At 34.8% G+C, this 27,971-nt stretch overlaps 1 protein-coding gene across 2 annotated transcripts in view; it reads left to right on the top strand.

Moving 5' to 3' along the window:
• The window catches only part of ERBB4 (erb-b2 receptor tyrosine kinase 4), a 1,213,162-nt gene that overhangs the window by 1,149,328 nt on the left and 35,863 nt on the right, over window positions 1–27,971 (top strand). For both annotated transcript variants that reach the window (XM_065930645.1, XM_065930646.1), the window contains exons 21-25: window positions 11,830–11,985; window positions 14,743–14,818; window positions 18,108–18,254; window positions 20,328–20,425; window positions 21,794–21,964. In XM_065930645.1, coding sequence (XP_065786717.1) covers window positions 11,830–11,985; window positions 14,743–14,818; window positions 18,108–18,254; window positions 20,328–20,425; window positions 21,794–21,964 — 648 coding nt within the window. The remainder of the gene's footprint in view (window positions 1–11,829; window positions 11,986–14,742; window positions 14,819–18,107; window positions 18,255–20,327; window positions 20,426–21,793; window positions 21,965–27,971) is intronic.

Here is a 27,971-nt window from a genome sequence, read left to right on the forward strand (position 1 = left end):
TATGCTCAGAGAAAGGCTCAGTTTCTATCTGTTGATCTAGAGGTTGCTGTATTAATAGGCTGCACACTTCATTGATTTTTAATTAATTTCTAAAGAGACACCAGAGGATAACTACTACAACCCACAGACATTTCCGTTCTCTTTGCAATCCACAGCTTTATTGATCAGTTGCCTAAGGAGCAGAAGTAATCCATTTTAGGTTTACCTCTCTGAGAGAATGTGGACACTATAAGATTCACTCCTCTCATTTGTAATCATATTGACAAAAGGTCAATCAGAGGGAGGAACCATAGCATGGTTAGTATTCTCTTGATTCAGAGAGATGAGTTTTTTTACTTGTAATTTATTTAGTAGGAAAGCAGTGACTTCTCACACATGCTTTTTAACATACTTTTTTGTTGATTTTATTATTTTCATTTCTTTGTTTCTTTAAGAGAAATTTTTTAGTCTCAAGGAGACTGTTCTACAAATTCTTCCAATGGAAATTTTCAAAATCTTGGGGAAAGTGATGAATAAAATTTCTGAAGAAATATTTTAAGAAATTGTAGGAAATGAAGAAAAAATTCTGTTACCCCTGCCAGCCTCAGAAATCTTTAAATAGTGTCATCATCCACTTTCCTTGAGTTCAAATATTACTAGCTGGAAGTGAAGTGAAGTGAAAGTCACTAGTTGTGTCCAACTCTTTGCAACCCCATGGACTAAACAGTCCATGGAATTCTCTAGGTCAGAATACTGAAGTGGGTAGCATTTCCCTTGTCCAGGGGATCTTCCCAACCCAGGGATCAAACCCAGGTCTCCCACATTACAGGCTGATTCTTTATCAGCTGAGTCACAAAGGAAGCCCGAGAATACTGGAGTAGGTAGCCTATCCCTTCTCCAGCAGATCTTCCCAACCCAGAAATCAAACTGGGGTCTCCTGCATTGCAGACTGATTCTTGACAAACTGAGCTATCAGTGAGGCCCTATATTACTATCTGGGATTTGGCCTAATTGTTGCAGGGTTTGTTTTTGCCCCATCTTATCTTAAATATCACAGATTTTTATATTTGTTCTACTTACATTGCAAAGAAAAAGCTACTGCTTGGACAGTCTTTCAAAATTTTGGTCTTATTGTGTATTTAATCCAACCACAAATATATATAGAATACCAGGCAAATGCCAAGAAATCTTCATATTGTTGAAAGTACATAGTTGAATTCACAAAAGTTGGTTTATGAAGTGCCTCCAGAAGTGCTCTCCTAGAAAATCCAGAAAAACTAAAGTTTGTTTATAAGTTTTAAATGAGTATTATGTACACAGTTTTCTCTTTATTGAATTAGAGCACTTATTGCCTATCTAACAACCATTCAGTTGTATATACTGTGTTTTGTTGGTTTTATGTACAGTTTTATATAGTTTATTAACATACATGGTCATAGAGTGTGATGATTAAGATTGTTTCCTTTAGAGTGCTTGCAGTCAAATCTTGGTTCTTCTAGGCTTTGCCATACACTCTTGGGAAAGTATTTTACTTCTTTGTGGATCAACTTCCCTATCTTAAAATGGAAATAATAGTAACACAGGTTTCATTGAGTTCTTGTGCATTCCTGTACATATGCACCTAAAACAGTCCCCTGGCATTGAGTGTGTATGTAAATGTTAATTATTTCATAGATACAAACATTTATAATGGTAATATATCCACTTATATTTTGTCCTTCCCATATGATTTCAGTGTTCTCAATCAACAAGAAATCTTTCCATGTTGTATCTTCCTCAGTGACTATTATATTATTGTTTGTCTAGATTCTTCTGCATTTAAATTAGTACTGAAGAGAAGATAATTTATGTTGTTAAACAAATTTATAGCATTTTCAAATAGTATTAATGTTCAATTCAGTCTTATTTGCAGTGTCAAAAATATGGAGGTAAGTTTGGTATCCAGGAATAGACAGTAACAATGCTATACGTGTGTTTATGTTTGTGAGTTCATATGTATAATTTAGTGCAACTATGAGAACTAGATTATGTAGAGCAGCATGTTTGACTCTAAAGTAAAACATGATCCTTTTTAATATACGATACTATTTATATATTAGAAATGACACAAAACACTTGCTAGAAAATACGAATAAGACAAAGTAAGCAGCGAGGGTGGGATGTTTCGAGAGAACAGCATCAAAACATGTATATTATTTAGGGTGAAACAGATCAGCAACCTAGGTTGGATGCATGAGACAAGTGCTCGGGCCTGGTGCACTGGGAAGACCCAGAGAGATCGGGTGGAGAGGGAGGTGGGAGGGGGCATCGGGATGGGGAATACATTTAAATCCATGGCTGATTCATGTCAGTGTATGACAAAAACCACTACAATATTGTAATTTGCCTCCAACTAATAAAAATAAATGAAAAAAAAGACAAAGTAAGCATATATCGATTGAAAGGATATGTATTAAAAACATTATTATGGGTATTTATGGTGACTAAGAAATGGGATTGAGATAGAGGATAGAGGGAAACAATAACAATAGTGTGCATGAATTATAGAGTTTAGGTAGCTTAAAATTCTGAGTACTTGCGATCATAAAGGAAAAACAGTCACACACATTGCCTTAGGTTGGCTCCTAGAACACAATCTCTGAGAAAAGTTTTCATGTAAGGAGTTGCATAAGTATTCTCAAAAACAATAGCTATCAGACAGTGAAAAATCAACATGAGGTAGAAGGAAAAGTTCAACTATGATAAAACTGCAACAAAGGAATAATTTGATCCCATGAGGTGTTTGGGAACTAGAATGGCACTTCATAGTTGTCAAGAAGAGGTATGGTCTTTGTAACTCAACATCAGAAAATTACTGCTTATGGTCTGCCTCCTGTGATAGGGTGAAACCCCTGGCAAAGCAGCATCCTTGTAGTTGGGTTGTGGGGTCACCACCCCAAAACAAAGGCAGCTGAGATGAAAACCCTCAGCAGTCAACACCCCCAGAGGCTGAGGTTATGAGAACTTGGGCATAAAGGGGTTTCTGGGTGCCACACCATAGCATCTACTACATGCATGTATGTACACACACACACACACACATGTACAAACATATTATTGGAACCAAATTTGATAACTGTATTTCAAATAGCAACAAATAATGTTTTCATCACACACTATTAAAATGACAGAAATTCAGTTGTCCTCAATATTTCAAAATCATCTTAAGAACTGCAACCTGACCAAGTCTTGTGAAGATCTTAGGTGCAGTTGGAAAACATGAAAATTAAACTTGAGTATCAGTGCCAAGTCAGTCTGGGACAACCATGTGAATCTGCTTTTCTTCCTCTGAGCAGAATAATAGGAAGAACATTCAGAGGCACATAGAATGAAAAACAGAAGTTGCCATATCCAACAGTACTCAGTAACCAGTAGGTATTTTAACTGGCTGCCTTTTCTTTCTGTTATAGTGGTTGAATTGTATCTTTCATAATAAGGATGAATTTGAGATTATTTATTTAACACATAGTATTGTAGGATATTGAATGTTCTAGGTGTTTTACAAATATTAAGGCATTATATCTTCAAGACAATCCTCAGGGGTGACATTATTATTATCCCCATTTAGTGAAAAAAAAAAAAAAAAAAGAAAGAAAGAAACATAAATAAATTGACCAAGGTCACACAGATAGTCAGTAGCCAGGTTTAACCATTAGGTTGCACGAAGCCGGTTTTTACTAAAACATGCTCATGGTTCTCACTAAACATTTGAAGCGAAACAGCTACTCTTCCTCTTCCTTCACTGTTCTCTGTGTCTATTATTGGCCACCATTTAATATTTTAGATGGATGTATTTTACAGTCCCATCTATCATGGAATAAAAATTTAAAGCTAGAGGACACCTCAGAGATCATTTAGGCCAATTTGTCACTTTTATAGAAGAGGTGAATTGAGTCCCTGTGGCCATAAACCTTGTGAGCATACTGTCTGGGACTTCTTTCTTGCAACACTCAGTTCTGTGTTCTTTCTACTGTGCCGTGGACCAGCTTTGGCTGGTTGAAGACTTAGTTGATTCAGTTACAGAGCCACCTTACTTTCACTCCATGCACTATGTGGATAAAGTCAGTTACTTCATCCAGAAAAGTGTTTTTTCTTCCCTTGAACATGCTCATATCCTTTGCCCTAACAGTAGAGAGCATTAGAGTTAGATTTTTCTTCTTTTCTCTCAGGGATAGAATTGCTTTCAGAAAGAAAGGTGGAAACGAGGAGCAGTTCTCATTTGAAGATAGCTTTCTTGACACTCCCTGTTATTAAGAAAGTTTCAGATTAATATAATGAAATCAGAAAAAAATGTCCTCTTGCTAACTCCAGAGATTAATGCCTGTGAGAGCTGACTACAGCTTAAAATTTTTAGCTCCACACACGTGTTTGATGAAATTATCACCTGGCCTGTATGTGGGAAGCAAATATTTATTGTCAGAAATAGTCTGATCTCTCTTGACTTCCGTTAGCTTCCCGCAGCTGGGAAGAATACATTTTAACATTGGATTAAAGCATAATAATGATGTATTTTTGCTAGCCAGCTGCGAGTCAGATGTCATAAGATTGAAAAGGTCATTGCTAGGTGTTCATCAACGCCAATACTTTTAAATTGTCAGTCACTGATTTTTTTTCCATAGAGTAGTTAATATGAGTCAGTTCTAACCTGAGATTAAAACTTTAAATTCAATTGTAATGAAAATATCCTTGGATTTTGTATTAAAATGCATTCCTGAAAGTCAAAAGTAAAATTTGACTTTCCTTAGTGAGCTTGTGTTTACTGACACATATTTTAAGAGGTAGGAGCAAAATAGAAAATAAGTAAGCAGTTTTTGAAAGCGCATTACAGCGTTCAGAGCATGTATGGTGAAGTTCTGAATGGTTTGAGTGATAGTAAATTCTGAGTAGTTTGAGTAAAATCAGAACTGCAGCTTTTGGATCAAGGAGTCGAAAAAAATGCCCCTAAAAGGGACGTGCTAATTCGCTTCAGTTGTGTCTGACTCTATGGACTGTAGCCTGCCAGGCAGTTCTGTCCATGAGGATTCTCCAGGCAAGAATACTGGAATGGCCTTTAAAAACTGGAAATAGAACTGCCATATGACCCAGCAATACCACTTCTGGGCATACACACTGAGGAATCCAGATCTGAAAGAGACACATGCACCCCAATGTTCATCGCAGCACTGTTTATAATAGCCAGGACATGGAAGCAACCTAGATGCCCATCAGCAGACGAAAGGATAAGGAAGCTGTGGTACATATACACCATGGAATATTACTCAGCTGTTAACAAGAATTCATTTGAATCAGTTCTAATGAGATGGATGAAACTGGAGCCCATTATACAGAGTGAAGTAAGCCAGAAAGATAAAGAACATCACAGTATACTAACACATATATACGGAATTTAGATAGATGGTAGCGATAACCCTATATGCAAAACAGAAAAAGAGACACAGAAGTACAGAACAGACTTTTGAACTCTGGGGGAGAACGTGAGGGTGGGATGTTTTGAAAGAACAGCATGTATATTATCTATGGTAAAACAGACCACCAGCCCAGGTGGGATGCATGAGTCAGGTGCTCGGGCCTGGTGCACTGGGAGGACCCTGAGGAGTCGGGTGGAGAGGGAGGTGGGAGGGGGGATCGGGATGGGGAATACGTGTAACTCTATGGCTGATTCATGTCAATGTATGACAAAACCCACTGAAATGTTGTGAAGTGATTGGCCTCCAACTAATAAAATAATATTTAAAAAAAAAAAAAAAAAAGAATACTGGAATGGGTTACCATTTCCTCCTTCAGGGGATCTTCCCAGGGATTGAACCAATGTCTCATGTCTCTTGCATTAGCAGGGAGGTTATTTATCACTAGAGCCACCTGGAAAGCCCACCCCTAAAACACCCAAAATATCCCTAAGTGCTGAGTGATAAAAGGCAAATACTTTGGTACAGAAAATTTGCTATTTTATTCACTCAAGGAAAACATCCTGAAGCATTGAAAAGTTTTTGACCTATTCTGTTTATAACTTTTATCTTCACTAAATTCCTGAATCTGTGATATATTTATGGAAAGCACCAGATCTTTTATTAGATTCTTTAATTTTCCCTTTTCCTTATATGACAGCACCCTCAGGTGAACTGTTATTAAAATAATATGTTGAACAGTAATTATTCTTAAATTTTTAGCCACGTAGTATTCATGATGGGCAATTGTGGGTATATGTATCAGCATTTGCAAACATTTATTGAACACCCACTGTGATGTATTAGTTGAAGCTCGCAGATTTTCTACAATGGGCAATTCAAGTTAATGAGGGTAAGTGATTCTTATGCACTGGAACTGTTGATAACTATCAGTGGAACATTGTTCTACACTTACTACGTACACTACTACTACTTAAGTAGTAACTTAAGTACTTTACTTACTATTTGATCATCACAACAACCTTTGTGATAGGTGCTATTGTGGCTGTTTTAAAGAGGAAGAAGCTGAGCAACAGAGAGGTTAATCAACTCATTAGAGTCACATAGCTAGAATATGGCAGAGCTCTGGATTCTAGCCAAGCAATCAACTCCAGAATTTATGCCAAAAGCCACTCCACCATCCTACATACCCTGTGACCATAACAAGAATTGAGTTTCCAATTTACACAATTTAACTTCTTGCTAAATTATAAGAAATTCTATAATTTAGCAGAGTTTTAAATATAAAAGCAAACATGTCAATCACCATTATGGACTAAAATTCACAGAAACATTTGATGATAAATTTTTTTCTGTAGAAGTGCTAGGATCTTTTAAAACTATATGACATCACTATGTACATTAATTTCTGTATGCCCATGCTACCCAGTGATCCATCAAGAGAGGAGGTAGGCTTAAATGTGCAGACTTTGAGTCCCACACCAAGGGACCAAATCCCAGTTCTACCATTCATTAAATAGATGACTTGGAGCAAGTAACTTGACCTCTCTTATCAGGGTTTTCTCATATTTAGAATAGGGTAAAAGTAGTATGCCTCATGTTGTTTAGGTGCTAAGCTGTGTCCAACTCTTTTGTGATGCCATAGACTATAGTCCACCAGGCTCCTCTGTTCAGGGGATCTCCCAGGCAAGATTACTGGAGTGGATAGCTGTTTTCTTCTCCAGGTGATCTTCCCAACCCAGGGATCGAACCTTCATCTCCTGCATGTGTCTCCTGCACTGCAGGTAGATTCTTTACCACTGAGTCACTAGAGAAGTTAACTACCAATGTAGACATGTTTAGTTTAATGCCTGCCACGTTCTAAGAACTCAGTCAACATTAGCTGAGGCTGTTGTCAGTGTTAGTATTCCCATTATATAGTCCACCTGAGCTGGCAGGGCAAGGACATGGGAGTTTCTACAGGGCAGAGTAAGAGGTTCCTTTTCAACCAAAGCAATTCAGTTCAGTTCAGTCGCTCAGTCATGTCCGACTCTTTGTGACCCCATGGATGCAGCACGCCAGGCCTCCCTGTCCATCACCAACTCCCGGAGTTTACTCAAACTCATGTCCATCGAGTTGGTGATGCCATCCAACCACCTCATCCACTGTCGTCCCCTTCTCCTCCCACCTTCAATCTTTCATCAGGGTCTTTTCAAATGAGTCAGCTCTTCGCATCAGGTGGTCAAAGTATCAGAGTTTCAGCTTCAACATCTGTCCTTCCAATGAATATTCAAGACTGATTTCCTTTAGAATGGACTGGTTGGATCTCCTTGCAGTTCAAAGCAATATCCCTCTATTATCTTCAAACTTCAAGAGACTTCAGTTTATTTTTGTTACTGATATTTCTAATAACTGTCTGCCCACTTAATTGCATCATGCTCTGGTTTAAGGAGTGATTTTATTTTGAAGGAATCTAGAAGAGAATGTGATTCTAATGAGATTTGGTAAGAAAATCTTGTTCCAAAGACTGTGATATGAAGAAACCTATTGTGAAAAGTCCACAGATTTCAACACTGTTATTCAGAGCCTGAAATTAGAACTAAGATGGCAGTCATGATTAATAAGTTGAAAGTGTGCATTTGTATGATGATGTTTCATAGTTACAAAGCAACAATTCAAACATATTTTGAAGATTTGTTAATGAGACAGATGCTTCTGTTTTTCTCTCTTATAATCATGGTCAGATAGCTAGGAGAAACAGTAGAGATTATTATCTGGTTTCCTGAATTTAGTTCTCATTATTTTGAAGAAAATAGGTTTTTTTAACAGACAAATTCTATTGAGGTTCAGGATAGTCTATCACCTGCTGAGGCTTTGTGTATAGGATGTCAAAGATCTTTTGGAATTTTGAGGCTTTCCTTATACAGTCAATGTGTCATTAGAGTCTTAAGTTTCTTGTTGAATATTAGTTCCCTTCTGGCAGAATATATATTTCTTACATATATTTACATTAGGATAATATCTAGTTAAAGGAATCATTATCCACCTAAATTACAAAAGTCAAAAGCACAGGCTTATTCTCAGTGTACTCTCTTCATCATTGTAGTCATTTACCAAGGATGGTTATTTTATCAGTGTACCCTGAAATTGTTCTCTCTCTAGTTCCTTCTGGCCTAGTTTAGTTGAAGATTCAGACATTCATGCATATAGGAGCTGGTGACTATCATAAACAAAGAAAGACAGAATTCCTGAAAATGATAGTGAGTAGTAGGATCCTGGCAAACTGGGGACCAAATGCCCTTAAAGAGCATAGCCAGGAGCCAGCTAAAGAGGATATATGAAACTCATTCAGTATCAGCATGCAAAAATGGGTGTAACTCATGGATGGTCAATTTACAACCTTTATTTTACACTCTCATCACTTTTCTCCTGTAATGCGGCAGTGACTCCTGACTTTAGCTATATCTGTGTGTAATCCCTCCTGTATCCTGGCACCATGAGGTGTTTTATAGGCTCCAATGATAATTGTGTCACTCTCCTCTTAAAAAAAAAACAGAGGGCATCACCACATTGAATGCTACATAAAATGCAAAGGTCAAATTCTCTATCATGATTTATAAAGGGTCCTTCTTGGATCTAGCCTCTTATTCTATTTTCGGTCTCATCACCCACCGTATGCATAATACTTCACAAATACAAAGTTATGTAACTTCGTCCAAGCATGACATGCTACTGATGATCCTGTGCTTGTTCCTACTGAAATTTCCCCCTACCTTGTCCAACTGGTGGACAACCATCCTTAAAACTTTACTTAGGCCATCAGTCAGTCAGTTCAGTCGCTCAGCCGTGTCCGACTCTTTGCGACCCCATGAATCGCAGCACGCCAGGCCTCCCTGTCCATCACCAACTCCCGGAGTTTACTCAAACCCATGTCCATTGGGTCGGTGATGCCATCCAGCCATCTCATCCTCTCTTGTCCCCTTCTCCTGCCCCCAATCCCTCCCAGCATCAGGGTCTTTTCCAATGGGTCAGCTCTTCACATGAGGTGGCCAGTGTACTGGAGTTCCAACTTCAGCATCAGTCCTTCCAGTGAACACCCAGAGCACCTCTCTAAAGCCTCCCTGCTCATGCACACTTGCTAGACTACACAACAGATGGTCCTCAAAATACAGCTCTCCCTAGGTGCCTTCCACACGTCACCGATCTCTTCAAGTTTTTACTCCATATCTGCCTACTTTATTAATTAGCGTCTACCCTCTAATGCACAAACCTTCTCTGTCTCTCTTTTATCTTTCTGGTGTCTGGCAGAGTACTTGGCATATAGTGTGTGTTCTGTCATTGTGTGTGGATCTGAATATCAACTTCTTGCCACATGCTTTCCATATTCTGTTATGAAGATGGTAAAAAAAAATGATGAATGTTTTTGTGAACACTTCGTACAGGGACAAAATTATCAAACATACTTTATCTCCAAGGCAATGACTGTTTTTATTAATCCTTTAAAGCATGCAGGGGCTTTATGTTTTCATGTTCACTTTATTCTGGAAATCTCCAAGTTGGCATGATCAAGGAGAAAGCACTGTTTAGGAAAGAGGGCAAAGCTCCCATAAATCCCAGCTGTGGGTTGATTTCAGAAAACACTAATACATATGATGTCACCCATCTGCTGACTGATTGGACCGTATCAGGCAGTATCTCCACTGGTTGTGTTTAATGGGCATTTATAGAGTGCTCGGCTCATGATGCTGTTTGAAGCAATATTCTCTTTCCACTACATCGAGTGTACGGTTCATAATTTTTTGACCTCTCTGATTTATATGTCTGTTTACCACAGCTTTGTTTTGATATCAGAAGCCATTAATCCTTCAAAGTCCTGCAGTTGGGAATGTTAACTGCTAGCAGCATTGATTTGCAATTGGCATGAGAGTATGCTTCAACCCTTTTATAATACCTCTGATTTGTTCTTTCCACTGAAATCCTCAAATATAGAATTTTCCCTTACTTGTCAACAAAAATATGCTCACTCAAACAAAAGATGAACCCTCTAATATAGACCTTTGAGTTCATTTCCTTGGTTTTACTTCAACCTTTTAGTAAAGACTAGTGTTTCATGACTCTTAGTTTCCCTATTGATGAAATACAATGAATAACTATTGTTCCTAGATTATTTTTTACTTGTCCATAATCTAATATATCTGATACGTATACATATAACACATATGTATACATGTGTAAGGGCGTCCATGGTGGCTCAGTGGTAAAGAACATGTCTGCCAATGCAGACAATGTGGGTTCGATACGATTGAGTCAGAAAGATCCCTGGCAACCTGCTCCAGTATTCTTGCCTGGGAAATCCCATGGAAAGAGGAGCCTGGCAAGCTACACTCCATGGGGTCTCAAAACACTCAGACATGACTTAACAACTAAACAGCAACAAACAGTACATGTGTATATGTACATATACATAGGTGTGTGTGTATATTTGGGGAAGATCCAGTTATATCTCTTGTTGGCAATTAGCAATACATTTTATTTTTAATTACATATATGTTTTATGAAGACAACATATTAAAGGCTAATTTGAATGTCTTTATAAATGATATACTTTCACTTGTGAGTTCTCACAGTGACTACTAATATCATCAAAACCAATTTTTAAATTATAGGCTTTTAATGCCCCTAGGGTATATTTCATTTTTTGCATACTTAATAAGAATAAGGGCTTCCCAAGTGGCACTAGTGGTAAAGAACCTACCTGCCAATGCAGGAGACACAAGAGATGTGGGTTTGATGCCTGAGTCAGGAAGATTCCCCTGGAAAAGGGCATGGCAACCGATTCCAGTATTCTTGCCTGGAAAATCTCATGGACCAAGGAGCCTGGTGGGTTACAGTCCATAGTGTCACAGAGAGTTGGACATGACTGAAGCGACTTAGCATGCACGCAATAATATAATTCTTCAGTCTTGATAGAATCTATAATGGTGATTTTGCCTCCATTAAACCTTTATATGAAATACTTTTGAAATGTATGGATAACTGAATGTGTTTGGAGTAGGTGTATGGGGGAAGATGACATGAAACAAGATATTGAGAAGAAAACAAGAATATGTGGATCAGTCCAAGTACATGTTAGCGTTTGCAAAAGAATATAAAGTACCTGGGGGGTGGGGGTGGGGAATGATCTAACAATTAGCTCATGTGCAGGTAATCCATTCTGCTTTTATAGGTCTTTTGGGAATAAAAACCAAAAGCTATCTGTGGTTTGCTTTTTAACATCTGCCTTTTCCCTAATTTTGGAAATATTATCAAATTTTGACATCACTTAGAGAAATCAAGCACTTACACCTGAAAGCTAGGAAACTCCTTTTTTTGACAATAGAAAACCCTAGGCATTAACTGCTTCTTTGGGAAATTTGGTGTTTTTCAGGGAATGATGTACCTGGAAGAAAGACGGCTTGTTCATCGGGACTTGGCAGCCCGTAATGTCTTAGTGAAATCTCCAAACCATGTGAAAATCACGGATTTTGGACTAGCCAGACTCTTGGAAGGAGATGAAAAAGAGTATAATGCTGATGGAGGAAAGGTGAGTATCTTTTTGAGAGCAATATTACTCGAAAATATAGTGTAATATCCTTTTATCTCCTTATATGTTATAGAAAGAAGCCAACAAACCTGAGGTTTAAGCGATTATAAAATCTTATTTCTACTATTTTCCTTCTCTCCTACCTACAGTAAAATATATACATATATATATATACACACACACATACATACACACACATATATACAGAACTATATATACATATAGTTGTATACATGTACATACACAAACATACAAACACACATATATTAATAGAATATTTAAAATATATATATAGTATGTATTACCAACTTCCATTCCTCAAAAGGAGCTAAAATATGATGAATGTCTGGATCCAAGTGGTCTTTATGTCAGTTCCAGTGTTGGGGAGTGGGTAGCTCCCAAGAAACTCTAAAGATTACATTTTAATCCAGGGCCATATAAATTGTTTCATTGATCCTATTAATGTAAGACTATCACAAAGAGATCAGAGATGTACTTCTCTCTCATAGACTAGAGAGAAATCTTGCTACTACCAAGAATCATAAATATTGGAAAGTTAAGCATTCTATTTAACTTCTAATCCTCCTGTAGCAAAAGCAACAGATTGCTCTTATCTGGCTCTATTTTTTTGTTTGTTTGTTTTCATTGTAGCATATGATTTACCAATTTATTTATTGGATTGACCAAACAGTTTGTTTGGTTTTAAGTAAAAATAAAAGATACATTTTTCGTTTTCACGAAGACTTTTACTGAACAAAGTATTCACTAATCAGGACTTCCCTGCTGGCTCAGCAGTAAGGAGTCAGCCTACAATCCAGGAGACTCAGGTTTGATCTCTGGGTTGGGAAGATCCCTTGGAGAAGGAAATGGTAACCCACTTCAGTATTCTTACATGCGAAATTCCATGGACAGAGGAGCCTGGCGAGTTACAGTCCGTGAGGTCCCAAGAGTCAGACATGACTTAGCAACTAAACAACAATAACAAAAATTCACTAAGCGAAAGAACTTTTTGGTCAACCCAGTATTCTCTGACTCCGTCCACTAGAATGTCAACCATTCTACCCCAAGGAACAGTGCCACTGCCTCTTCTAACTTTTCTGACTCTCCACCCGCAAGCCCTGCCTGACAACTGTCTTTCAGCCTCTCTCATTGACCATATAGGGTCTTAATCCATGCCTTAGTTCCAGTTCTTATCCTTCTTCATTAACCCACAGTTTAGCTTGTTATTCTTGGCCAACTGTTGAGGATACTGCCTCTTCATCCGGAGACCCCTCTAGCTTGGCCTGGAGAAACTTACATCAGAAGAGACCAAATAAAATAAGCAAATGCAGCCTTAACCTATAAGGGCATGCTAACAAAAAAAGTAATTAATGTGTCAGGTAAATATGTTTATTATTTGCCTTTACTCATCATGGATCATCCAGATGCATATTATAATTATTTTACAATGACAGGCCTCCTAATGCTTAACATTGATTTTTACATTAAACATTTATAAATAAAACTATATATATTCAAATCTTATCACAAACACAAACACAGCATGTATATTTTTTAAATCTTCAGTTTTGTAGCTTTCTTCTGGATTTTCCTTGATTTTATTAGCCTATTTTGCCTATTTACTACAAATTGCAGCCATTTGAGACCACAGCTTTGAAATTCACTACAAGACTGCACAGAAGTAGAAGTCTATAAATCACATGACTTCACTTGTCTTGAGAACATACAGCTGTAAGGTTTGTCTAAAGCAAGATTCATTAGAGCTTTAAATGCCTAGTAACCATTAAGTCTTTATCAAGCCACCTGTGATTTAAACTACTTCTTTAACAGTATCTGTAGTCCATAAAGTCGGCTAACTCCTTGCCCATAGGGAAATTACTTTCAATGTGTCTGCTGTTCCCTTTCACTGAATACCGTGATTCTGTCACATAGTTACCTTGGCGTCACCTTGGTGAGCAGTCAACCTCATGATTTCAAAAGCCTATTTAGTTTTAAGCTTTCAACTGCCAGGTAGAAGTGTTTATCTTTATTCCATAGAATCTAATTATATTCCCAGCTCTATAACACTGCCCTTCGTAGTTGAAACTTGCTCTGCTGACCCATCAGCAGCAGGGTATGTGAGCTGAGTCGCTTTTCTTAACAGTGATGATGGATTTGTACTGATCCTCTCATATTCTTTTATATAATTCCTATTTTGAAAATGGTACATGTTTTCAATACTGGCTACTCAAGTCGAGGGAGATCATTTGTGGCTGGGAAACAAAGCAAGGCTAACTTTGGAATTCGTTATTTTAGGTGTTTTAGTGACCAAATTATCTGAGAGGAGAGGGAGAGAAAAGGTTTAGAAAGAGTTCATTTTATCAGTGGCCTGAAATTTGAGGATGGAAAGCGTTCCTGAAAATGTAGGAAATCTTATTTGGGGGAAAACAATACAGTATGACCACATTATTAGAAGCATATGTATTAGATGTTGTAGAATTCATATTGCGAGTCATAATATTAACCACTAGCTTAATCACTGAACAGTAACAAGTTTAGAAAGTGATACTTATTATTTCCCTTTTTGCTGTTTATGAAGGTTTTAAAATTAAATATTTTAATTGATTCTTTTTAAGATTAGATTTCATTTCCTTCCTGTTTTGAAAAATAACACATTTCTATTTTTCTATGCATACAAGAGAGGCAAATCCAGAGATTCATATTGAGGAAATATAGAAATGACTTTTTATATGACTTACACTTCTTATTTTCCTGCAGATGCCAATTAAATGGATGGCTCTGGAGTGTATACATTATAGGAAATTCACCCATCAGAGCGACGTTTGGAGCTATGGTAAATAATTCTTCCTTGTGTTATAAGTCTTCTAAAGCAAAAATAAACATTTTAGGTTTCTTGGTTCTCCAAAATGTAATATATTAATGTCTTAGTTGAGTTGTCCATCATAACCTTTGCTTTGGTAGCAACTTGTCTAATCATTTTGATGAGCAAAACAAAAAGCAGCAGTTTTAGATTAGGGACATTTTCATAGACTCCTATGGCCTTCATTTTCAACAGATCTTTGAAAACATAATTTCAAATGCGATAAATGTTTTTTAAAAAGCATTTTCTTATTTGAATCTAGTTATATAGTAAGAAAATAGAGATTATTCTTAGAACAAATACCAATTATTGAAAGCAGCAGGATGAGAGCAATAAATGTGAGGGGAGAGATAGATAAGAGAGATGATTTCTAATTATAGCTTTAATTGTAATTTATGAACTACTTTTGGAGTAAACAGATATATTAGAAAATTAATAAATGAATGGGAACAGTGATTTTAAAATTTAGAACATTTATTTATTTGCATCTAATAGTTTTTGAGATGAGCTTCTTAGTATGGCTATTTACAAACTTAAGTCCACTAATACTAAGTATTAGTAAGAATAAATCAACACCTTTTCTAAATTTACATAAACTGTATAAAACTAGCACTTCTAACAAGTAAAAAGCTCAATGCTTCTTTAAATGAAAATGTGTTGGTGAGTCTTGAAAGCATGAAGCAATTTATTTTACTCAAATTTAAGCTTAGGTTTTATTTTTTGAAAGAAGATTAAACAACCTGTATTTTTATCTAAAAACAGTATAAATTATCTTTAAAATATAAGATATTTCTATGAAGTAGTTATTCTTTCCACACCTGTAAACCATATGAGGTGTTAAAATTTTCATGAAGACCTCATGTAGTCTACTCAGCTTAGAAACAGTGTTGTGTGTTTGAGATTAGGCAAGTACAGGGGAACCCTTGACAAAACTTAATTAAGCTGAAAGGACTAAATTAAAAACAGATATATATCATTATATATAAATCATATACACTTAAGTATGAGATAGAAGTAAACATAATATACATTAGCATGTACATAAGCATTTATATATTATATGGTATAGATTAGCATATATATTATATGATAAAGTAGATTTACATATAAGATAGACTTATATAATATCAAATAGATTTTTTTCTTTTCTTTCCCTTTTTTGTTCCTACTTGTTTCCCTGAACTAAATGTGACAATCTACAAATTTTAAATGACTTCTAGAATAAGTAAATGCATATATACATTAAAGAAAATATTGGCAAGGCAATCACATTTTTAATAATAAAATTTATCTTTTGAAGAAAATCCTGTTTTAAAGTCATACTATTATTCTTCATGTTGAGTTGCAATATCTCACAATCTGATGGATGGATAGGTAGATAAAGTGAACTCTGTTTTGAAACATAGCCCAGGTCATCAACCCATATCTATAAGGCATTTTAAGATTTTTATTATGTATCATAGTTGGTTGCAAAAGTCACAAAAGGCTAAGAAAGATTCATAGTCTTGTTTACAGTGAATCTACATGGAACATTGCCACTGGGTGCATCTTTACTTTTATAAAAATAAATATACATTGAATATGTTTTCTATCTTCAAATGATAGAATTATAAGCTTTGAAGATGTTTCTGATTTAGTTTTCTTGAGATTGCTCTTCTACACGCAGCCATCTCTGTTTAACCCTATTTGTCATCAACTCTGCAAAGATATAATTGGAATATTATTGGTAGAAGTGGGGGTTTTTATTTTTCTACGTCAACTTTTATGTTGATGTGCTTCTGTTTATTGTATTTTCTATTATTTTTATTTGTAGTTGCTTTGTATCTTACTCATAGAAGTTCTGATAGAGATGTGAAAGTACCTATTCTTTTATAATTACAAATATAAGTTTATAAAGTGTTATCATTAAATACATGTTCTATAAATATGACAATATAAATAGACAGTAATCCAGTTCTTAATTTGTTTCAGCCTTCATCATGAACAATGACTTTTAGTCATCAGTTCTATGAATCATTCTTCAGTATGCAAAATCAAGTAATGTTTTATAAGGCTGAAACAGTTAAATTTCATAACTAATTTACATGTTTATACTATAAGATCCATAAGATGAAAATATTAACCAAAAAATCAGATAATCTTTAATGATACTATTATGATGAATAATTTGAAGTTTACATATATTTTTATATTTTAAGCTTTGCATTTTTATCAGTCAATGGTAACTCTTATGAGCTAAAAATGACTTCAGCTTGAATAAATAATTCATTACAAATGGCAGCAGGAAAAAATAATTATCATTAATGAATTTTATATTGAAAGATACTTGTATATGCATCAGTTAAAATTGACTTGCTAATACTATTGTATTAGCAGATACAATTTCTGAAATAATAACCTTTACCCTTAAGAAAACTATAACTATTAAATTACTTAATTATTAGATTATAAAGAGGAGCTCTGTGTATGTTACTATTCGTATCAATATCATTATTCTTATCAAAGTTGGCTACTTGCAGGCTAGTATTTAGCGTATTTGCTTTCACCAAGGAAAGCAATGTTCTAATGATTCAAGATACTGTTATCTTGAATAACAGTATAGAAATATAACTATTACTGATTTATAGACCATTGCTGATTTCTTTCAATTTGGAGATGATCACTTTACATGCATTTTGTTTTGCATATGAATCATTCTTCAATCAGTCTCTCATATGTGCTAAAGAAATGAATCTATTTTATTCTACCTGTTCTCTTCACATTAGTTAAAAAGAAAGGCACAATTATTTATTGTAACCTAAACATTCTAGAACCCTAGCTTGACCGTTAGGACTTTTAATAGCAAAAATGTTAATCTCAAAATTAATCGATATCAGATTTCATCTAATCATATTTGTTTGGTATCAGTACACATGTATATACTAAATAAATTGTTTGACAGGCTCTAATGTGGTGAAACTTAAACTGGGTCAACAAACATTAGTATAATGTAGTAGAAATGGGGAACAGATTCTGTCTTCTGATATCCTCTTTGAACTGTCTCCACTACCCATTAAAATTTTCAGGAAAATGCTAAAAAAATTAAATTCCCCACAAAGATTTTATCACTGGGTTCCTCATATGGCCATAGGAATCTGAAGAGCCTTTCTTCAGACTATTTCTAATTGCCCTCAGAAAAGCATTCTTTTGCCATGGACATGTTGGTGGTTCGCTCATAGTATACTGCTGATGTGCTTATGTGAGAATTTGATCTCTAATTTAGGAGTCACTATATGGGAACTGATGACCTTTGGAGGAAAACCTTATGATGGAATTCCAACCAGAGAAATTCCGGATTTATTAGAGAAAGGAGAACGTTTGCCCCAGCCTCCCATCTGCACTATTGACGTCTACATGGTCATGGTCAAATGTAAGATTGCTAATCAATCTGCACAATTTTTTCTGTGTGTTGAAAAATATAAAATTTTAAAGATCATTGTGAAAGGAGAATATAAATACCTGTGTTTGTTGCAATTCTTTTTAATATGAAGCAATATCATGCTTTCATACTATGAAGTCAACATTGTATGATTCTTACAATTCTTATTTATTTCACTTTGATTCTTATCACTTCTATACATTCAACTTGTTTCTCACAAAGGGATGTAATTAATCACAATAATGTTAATAATCTTTAAAGGAAAAAAGCAGACTAAACAAATGATCTACACATAAGGAAAAAGAAGCTTGAAGCTAATCATTTAAAAAGATGAATTAAATGGAAATGAGTTTACCAGTCTCAGTCCTAACAGGAAATTAGCAAGGCAGAGTGGGAAGTGGAAAGGCATGAATCTATACTGAACTGAAAAGATTGTGAATATTTACTTTTTTTCAGTTAAATCATTTGTTTACATCTAACTCTCTTATTTTTCTTTCTCCCTTCTGTGTCCCAGACACATATGTGTTATAAATGTGTTTTGCAAGTCTAGGCTCTTAATTTAAATAGAATTAGGGAAGTCTCTGGAGTTTCTGAATTAATTTAAATGAGATTAGCATTCAGCAATCTTTCTTGTGTAATCTGGGGCTTTCCCCTTTTGATTTACACAGGGTTAGCAAAGAAACAAACTGGTGAAGGTGAATAAGCATCTTATTAGTAAGAGACTTTGGACCCAGGTCTACTCAGATTTATATTCATGACATGTGTGATGCATTCTGACAGTGAGGGAAGAAATAAAAAATGTGCTTTTCAGTTTGGGTCAGCATGCCCTTTTCTCTGAGCGTAGTTCTATTTACTCAATATTTAGTTAGAAAGAAACTGATACCTCACTGAGAATTTAACCTTTTAGGTTCCCATAGAGTTCCAGAAACACTGATTTTCTCACTAGCATCTTGGTATCAAAAACATTTTTTTTAATGGTTGCATATAAAATATAGAGCATTTGAGCTTTGTTATGAGAGAAAAAAAATCAAGTAATATTAATGGCAGCCAGAGACTTTCCATAACAAGAATAAAAATTGAATTACCAGAAACAGAGAAACAATTTTATAACTTTATTAGGTCAAACATTGTTTGGTAGTCATCTATGGAAGAGAGTGTACAAACATACATGCATTACATAACTTGATCCCATAACTAGAGTGAGATGATTTAGGTAGTTCATTTAGATGCTCCAATAAAATAATGAAAAATCACGAATACATTTTTGCCAAATAAGGACTTTTACGTCGCTTTGAGAAGTTTTAGTATCTAAGAAAAGGGTCATTTGACAGTAAAATCAAGGAAAGCTTGGTACTTTTATTCTTGTCATTTCATCAGTTAAATAAAGCCTGGGGAGATAAGACCCACTTTATCTAGACTCCCAGCTAAATAATAATACATACCATGAAAATTGCTGATAGTGTTGTTATGCTGGAAAGGCTAATGCTCAGATAAGCGAATGGCTTATGTTTGTTGCTCAACAAACATTGCCAATCACTTTGCATTAGTTGTTTTACCCACCAGGAAAAAAAAGTAGCATAAGAAAGTTGCTTTCGATTCTTTTCTTCACTTTTGTGCCAGTGTATCACATTGTAATCAAAGTTTTTAATCCATGTCACTCCTGATATAAACTGATAAATTATATTCTAATCTCACCTTCTATACACATCAAAGAACAGTTTTTTTAAAAAAATTCTCTTTACACATAATGAAAAGAGATCTGAGATTTCTTAAGTTCCTATGGTTAGCCTAGGTTATATTTTCTATGATGAAAAAATTAATTTTAGATTATATCAACAAGATAAAAAGCTTGTGTTATTCCTTATGGCATGCAGTTATGAATATCAGTAAACTGATTATGAGACCCTCACCTATTGAATTGTTTCTTTCATTGGTTTTCTTTGTTTTTCAGGTCATTTTTATTAAAATAATATTTTTCGAGCTTAACCTATATTTTTGTAAAATTTACATCCCACTTCTTCCTAATTATGGATATAATGACTTTAATTGCTTGTGAATTTCTAGGTTGGATGATTGATGCTGACAGTAGACCTAAATTTAAGGAACTGGCTGCTGAATTTTCAAGGATGGCTCGAGACCCTCAAAGATATCTAGTTATTCAGGTTTGTACTTTTGACTTAGGTTTTTGAGAAGATCACAATGGAAAGCTCACTACAAAATAGTTATAACATCTGAACTTTCGAACTGTGGATATCACCATTCACAAACTGATTAACTAAGCAGAACATCATGTGAAATGACTTTTGCTTGTCAGAACCACTTCTAAGCATTTTCCCTTAGCACTTAAGAGCCTCTGCTATTGATCTGCCAGATAATTATGATTATTCATGTGCATAAAAAGGCCTTTATCCTCAGACAAGCCTTGAAGTACTCTACTAGTTACATTCATTGCTATAATTGTCTCTTCTTGGAAAAAAAAGAAAATAAATTTTCATTTTCATTGTGTCCATGTTTGAAGGCAGTGAATTAGAAGTTTAAATATATTGACATTTCATTTCCTAGAAAAATATTTTAATATATTTTTATGTAAAATAATAATATCTCAATACTCAATATCTCAAACAATAGCTCAGATTCAGATGAATTAATATGCATAGATAGACCAAAAGAACATTTTATATGTAACACTACAAAAAAATGGATTTGATCATTTAAATTTGCAGTAAATTTTGTTGTGAATATTTTGCCCAAACCATAAGCAAATAGTCTGGATAACACTGAGTTAAGATTTCTCTAATAAAACAGAGAAGTGTTTATCTTCATATTAACAGTCTGACATGAAGATAAAAGTCACATTTTAGCAGACAATGATTTCTATCTAACTTTTTCCCAAATTAACTCTGATTTTAAAAAATGTTTACAAAAATATCATATAACTTAAATTTTTAAATTCTATTTAAGAAATAGATGAGGTAAGAGAGTAACAATTGTTTTCGTGTTTCTCCCACTCCCATTTATGTTCTTTTCCATGTTTGCTGTGATTTTGAATGATATGACTTTCATAATGTTATGCTGTAGAACAAATCATGGATACTTTGTGTCCTGATAGCTTTGCAGTATCAACCAACCAAATATAATAAAGATTGATAAGTTCATTGCTCTTTCTTTATTATTTACTCTTAAAATCACAGTTCAAACACCATCTTGACAATGAAACCTTCCATTATTATCAGATCTAAAATGGATTATGCCTCTCTAAAACCAGCTGTAGCATTCTGCTTTATCCATCTCAAATGGCATTTATCAGATTTTTTTGTATTGAATTTATTTATCTTTCCCTGTAATATCTATATATATTATAGGCTTCTATATGGCAGGTAATTGTGCTAATTAGTTTTTAATGATTGCATGAATTTGCAATGATTTTGATATTATATAAATTTGCTGCAAACTTCACATATTTACTTTCACATATTTAAGATGAAGGAAAGAATCATTTTTGTGTGTGTATCTGATGGACAATTTTTTAGGGTGATGATCGTATGAAGCTTCCCAGTCCAAACGACAGCAAGTTCTTTCAGAATCTCTTGGATGAAGAAGATTTAGAAGATATGATGGATGCTGAGGAATACCTGGTCCCTCAAGCTTTCAACATCCCTCCTCCCATCTATACTTCCAGAGCAAGAATTGACTCAAATAGGGTAAGAAGTAATTACATACCACTTCTCATATTATTTCTGAGAAACAAAATCATGGAAATACTCTGCAAGCACTAAAATTACCAAATAATATAGCTCAAATCAGTGTGATTCCTAAATTAAAAGCAAGTTTTATCAACAAAGGATATGCCAAACTTGCCATATATAGTTAATTTTGGAAGCCAAGCATGGGCAATACAATGTGCACTCTAAAATATCTTCAAGATTTCAAAAGGAGAAATTATTTTTTTGTCTTAAATTTAGTTAAAACAAATCTCAATTTTTGAAAATCTATCACCAATTCAAGTGAATAAATCTGTATGTGTTTATAAATAAATGAAAATTCTTCCCAAGATAGGCTCTCTCCTTTTTTCTTAATAAAATAACGTGACTTATTGGTCAAAAGACAGTACAAGTACAGCTCTTTATTTAGCAGACATTGAATATTTTCTGTGAGGTCGAAGTAGAAAAAGAACACTGTGCAATCCTTTGGGCTAAATCAATCATCTTGGTAGAGCTTCTGAATCATTTCTAAGATGCAGATTTAAGTTTTGAAAGAAGCTTCTGAAAGGACTTTCCATTTCATGTTAAATATTAAGTCCACTCTATGTGAATAGCATTTTTCTCTGAGAACTATGTCCATGCATTCATTCATTTATTTTTTGAAATTTGTTCATCACTCCTTCAACATTTATTGAATATTTCTGCATTACTAGACATTTGAAATTCAAAAAATTTGACATAGTTACTACTTTCAAGATGTACCAACTTTGACAAAAGAGTCACAAAGATATAGAGACAGAATGCCACATGATTGTGTTATAATCAAGTGTTCATTGGCCATTATGGAGCATAGAGAAGCCTGTGATAAGTTTCTTCAATTGAAAAGACATAAGCATGATGCTTACTTATTTTCTAGAAAGTAATTCTTTTCTTTTGATCTCCTCCTCCCTCTAAGAATATTATCATAGCTTGTGGAACAAACAGCATCCTATTTGTCTTGACCATAAGCATACACCCATTCCAGTATTCTTGCCTGGGAAATCCCATAGACAGACGAGACTGGAGGGCCACAGTCCATGGGGATGCAAGAGTTGGACACAGCTTAGTGACCAAACCCCTACCACAGGAAGCATAACAAGCTTTCAGCTTGCTACTCATTATCCAAAACTTACTTTATTTCAAACTGACAATGGTAATAAACCTCGTGCTTACTATATGTCAATACATACATATTTACTCTCAATCCTTACAACAATCCCATGAGGTTCTAATATCATTATCTCTGTCTTACATATGAAGAAACTTGTCACAGATTTAAGGACTTGATGGATGTCACCCAATCAGTAGAAGTTCAGGATCCTAATGTGTACAGTCTCTCTACTATTCATACTATTGCTTCCAAGTGATTGGAACATTTCTTTTCAATACAGTTGTTTCTCTTGGCATCAACCTCAACCTCTGAAGTACATGTTGTTTGGAAAGCTCCCTAGGTATTTTCTTATAAAATGCATCTCCCAACCTGGCCCATACATTTTCTCCCCTCCATCCTCATAAGGTCTGTTATAGAAAGAGGCAAAAATAAAGACCTGAAGTATTTTTTTCCTTTATATGAAAAATATGTCTGTAGCTCAGTAGAGAGGAGACAGAACTAAAAAGTTTAAGGTTAAATCAACTGATAGATTGAATATCAGTATTTTGTTTATGTCAAGGAACAATATCTTTGGGACTTTCTTAGTGGTCCAGTGGCTAAGATCTGCATTCCCAATGTAGGCAGCCTAGGTTCAATCCCTGATCAGGGAGTTAGATAACACATACGGCAGCTATGAATTCAGCGCTGCCAAATAAATAAAACATTTCTTTAAAAGAAGGAGCAACATCTTTAATGTGCGTAAAGGAGGTACTTTTTTTTCACATATAAAATGATCAAATCATAACTGACATTTATAATTTTACATGACAAATTTGTTACTTTTATTAAAACGGGTAAATTTCAAGAAAATAGTTTTCCTTCATTAACATGAAATGCTATAAAGGCCAAGGGCTTGAATCTATCTTTTTATAATGAGTATAAAATTCCAGCTTTCTGTTCATTTTAATTTACACTCAATGCAAGGAATTCATAATAAAGGTTTGAGTTAACTGAATGGAATTAGTAAAACAAAGTGAAAACCACATGAGAAATTATTTGTCCTTTAGTCACCATTTCTTATTCCACATTATTATTTAAACAATGTTATCTGTATATTTCTTTTTACTTTTTCATGTCTTTGTTAAAAGAATTGTTCTTAAATATAATTTTATTTTTAGGCATTAGAAAGTCTCATTATTCATCTATATTTTTCTATTTTTTCAGTGGTAATTTCAAATATGTGAAAATACTGTTTTCCCCCTACTTTCCTATAAAGCTAGTTTGTCTTATTTTATAGTTAAAAAATAAATTCGATTTTAGGTTCTGTGGCCAACTTACATGGTAAGAGAACATTTTAAAGTGAATTTTAATCAAAGGTTGTTTTGAGCATGTTTGTTGGACTTTGAAACCAAAAAGTAATCCAGTGTTTAAATATAAACTCCCTACTCACTAGTTGAGAAGCTTAAAGTTCTGAATATCTTGACAACTTTGCTTCTTCATTTGTAAAATAAGCACAATAGTATTTACATGATTGTTAGGCAGTGTAAAAAATTGCAGCATATCTGAAGTGCTAGGCAAATACTTATTACCTTCTTTTAGAATCACCCAAATCTTATTTTTAGTTGTTTCCTTGTCAATATAATAAACTATTACATTCTTTCTATAAAATTCTCTACACATCATCTATGAAAAACCCATTGATACAATCACTACTTGACAAGCAAATTATTTCAGATGATGGGTTCTTATAGCAAATAAGTTATGAAAGTTATTTTTATTATGCTTCTCACAATTTCAAATTCTATATATATTTTGATAAATTATAATCTTAAAACAATGCATCAGCTAAAAATACAGTGTTGATATTTATCCAGCAAGGTGATAAAAAAGGCAAATAATGCTAGAAAATATTCAGCTAATTTATATTTTTGTTATTGTTGTTAGATATCCTCTTAATATTATCTCAGAGACTTTAATCAAAATAATATACCCAAAACACTTACTTTAGCATGAGGTAAATATGAAAACATGAGGAGCTATCTAAACTTCTGCAAACTTAAGTTCTCTGTATCTATAAAATGGGGACAAAAAAATTCCTCAAAGGATATTGTGAAGATTGACTTTTTAATATATCTAAGCATATTGTCCATTGATGGATTGCAGTAGGTGCTCAATCGAATTGAAGTAAATGAAAACCAACTATTTGTTCAGAGCTTATTATATAGCAAGGGAGTTTCTGCCTCTGTCATTTGTGTTTTGGGAGAGATATTGGTTTCTCAGGTGGAGCTCGTGGTAAAGAACCTGCCTGCCAATGCAGAAGACATAAGAGACACAGGTTCTATCCCTGGGTATTCTTGCCTGGAGAATCCCATGGACAGGCAAGCCTGGCAAGCTACATATAGCCCATAGTGTCTCAAAGAGTCCGACATGATTGAAGTGACTTAGCACGCACACAAGGATTGAATGGGAAACCTTTATCAGTTCAGTTCAGTTGCTCAGTTGTGTCCGACTCTTTGTGACCGCATAGACTGAAGCATGCCCAGGCTTCCCTGTCCATCACCAATTCCCTGAGCTTGTTCAAACTCATGTCCATCGAGTCCAGTGATGCCTTCCAACCATCTCATTCTCTGTCATCTGCTTCTCCTCCTGCCTTCAATCTTTCCCAGCATCAAGGTCTTTTCCAGTGAGTCAGTTCTTTGCATCAGGTGGCCAAAGTTTTGGAGCTTCAGCTTCAACATCAGTCCTTCCAATGAACACCCAGGACTGATCTCCTTTAGGGTGGACTGGTTGGATCTCCTTGCAGTTCAGAGGACTCTCAAAAGTCTTCTCCAACACCATAGTTCAAAAGCATAAATTCTTCAGCACTCAGCTTTCTTTAGAGTCCAACTCTCACATCCATACATGACTACTAGAAAAACCATAGCTTTGACTAGACAGGCCTTTGTTGGTAAAGTAATGTCTCTGTTTTTTGATATGCTGTCTAGGTTTATCATAGCTTTTCTTCTTGGAAGAAAAGTTTGTCATAGCTTTTCTTCCAAAGGGGAAATCTTTATAGCGGAGACAAAGGAAGCCTTCAGGTATAGCCTGATTGAAGGCTATTGGCTTGGGGAATCAATAAAAGGGCTAATGTAAAGCAGGGCATCCTGTGCAGTGGGGTGCGTATTTGGCTTTCTCTGGTTGGCTCTAAATTGAAAATGTGGACCAAAATTAGAGAAGCTGCTAGTTATTAATGAAATCCTGGTCACTTAGGGTCAATTGTTAACAGAAGTTATTATTTAGCTTCCTGGATTGTGACTAAAGATAATAATCAAACTTCCTGAGAAGTCTGATTTATAGTTGACTGTCTTCCTGGGCTGTTTATTCTAGCTATGGTTTCCTGGGCATGTTGCTATAAGTATGAATTAGACTGCTGAGTTCATATATGATCCTGCCATTGTCCTTTATATATTCAGTCTGTCAAGAGGGTTTTAGGTTCCCTCATTCCTTTCTTTTCTCTTGATATATTTATTTAAATGGATAGTGCCTTATATTTTCAATCAAATATTCAATATGATTTTGGACTTTCTACACAGATTTTTTTCTGTTTACATGGGTAAGTTTTGTCTCTTTCTTTTGAGTTACCTAGATTTATGTTTGTTTAGTATCATGAGTCGGAGAAGGCAATGGCACCCCACTCCAGTACTCTTGCCTGGAAAATCCCATGGATGGAGGAGCCTGGTAGGCTGCAGTCCATGGGGTCACGAAGAGTCAGACCTGACTAAGTGACTTCACTTTCACTTTTCACCTTTATGCAGTGGAGAAGGAAATGGCAACCCACTCCAGTGTTCTTGCCTGGAGAATCCCAGGGATGGGGTCGCACAGAGTCAGACACAACTGAAGTGACTTAGCAGCAACAGTATCATGAGTTGTATATTAAATGCAACAGCAGTGAAAAAGAGTGACTAGTAAATTAATGATGCTGGTAAAGATATTTTAGTTTTAGTGATACTAGTTCAATTTAATATAAAAACTTCAGTGTATTTTTATAGAGGAGGATATATTTCAATTGTTGCAGGATCATTCAGTCATTTGTGGTGAATAGTTTTAAAAATTAAATGTCCCACCTCTTTCAAAACACATTAGTTAGCACATCAAGTATCCAGGCCAGGGGAAGATAGAGAAATTGTAGCTGCTCCACATTGGTAGATCAGGTGATCCACAATAGATCTAGCATTACAATTTAAAGTTTTCTCCACTTCTTTCCAATCTGCTAAAAGATAACTTTATTAACAGATTTGCATTTTTCCTCCTTTGTTTGCCCTTTCTCTTCCAGGATGGGTTTTATATAAAGGAATTGAAAAACTGGAAAAGTATAGGCAGGAAAAGTGAAGGATGAAGAAAGATAAAGGGGGTTGGTATTTCACAGGTTTTATCAGCTTCTAAATAATTGAATATGAACTGAATATTGAATGCTCAGAAAATATGATTCTATAAACTTTACTTTGTACCTCTATCACTTTACTATCAGTTAAGATTTCATAACTTTGATGAAGATATTTTAGCAAGGTTTCCACATGCATTGTAATTATCTGTGAGATTTTAACTAATCCATCAGAAAAGAGATAAAGAAAAGAAGGAAGAAAGAAAGATAATGAAATATAAGAAATCTCTGGCCTTCCCTGTAGGATTTTTGATACTGTGCTATGTATGCTTCCTAATGATGTATAAGCTAGTAGAAATTAAAAGAAAGATGAGAATGCAGAAAAAGTAATGTCATTTAAACTACAAGAGTTTCAATTGAATTTTTGTTTACAATTTAGGAAATCAGAACTTTGACATTATTTTATGAAACAAAAATAGTAATATCAACTGAAACATATTGAGTTCTTACTATAACCC

This window comes from Muntiacus reevesi, chromosome 3 (genome assembly GCF_963930625.1).
Source record: "Muntiacus reevesi chromosome 3, mMunRee1.1, whole genome shotgun sequence".
NCBI classification, from domain to species: domain Eukaryota; kingdom Metazoa; phylum Chordata; class Mammalia; order Artiodactyla; family Cervidae; genus Muntiacus; species Muntiacus reevesi.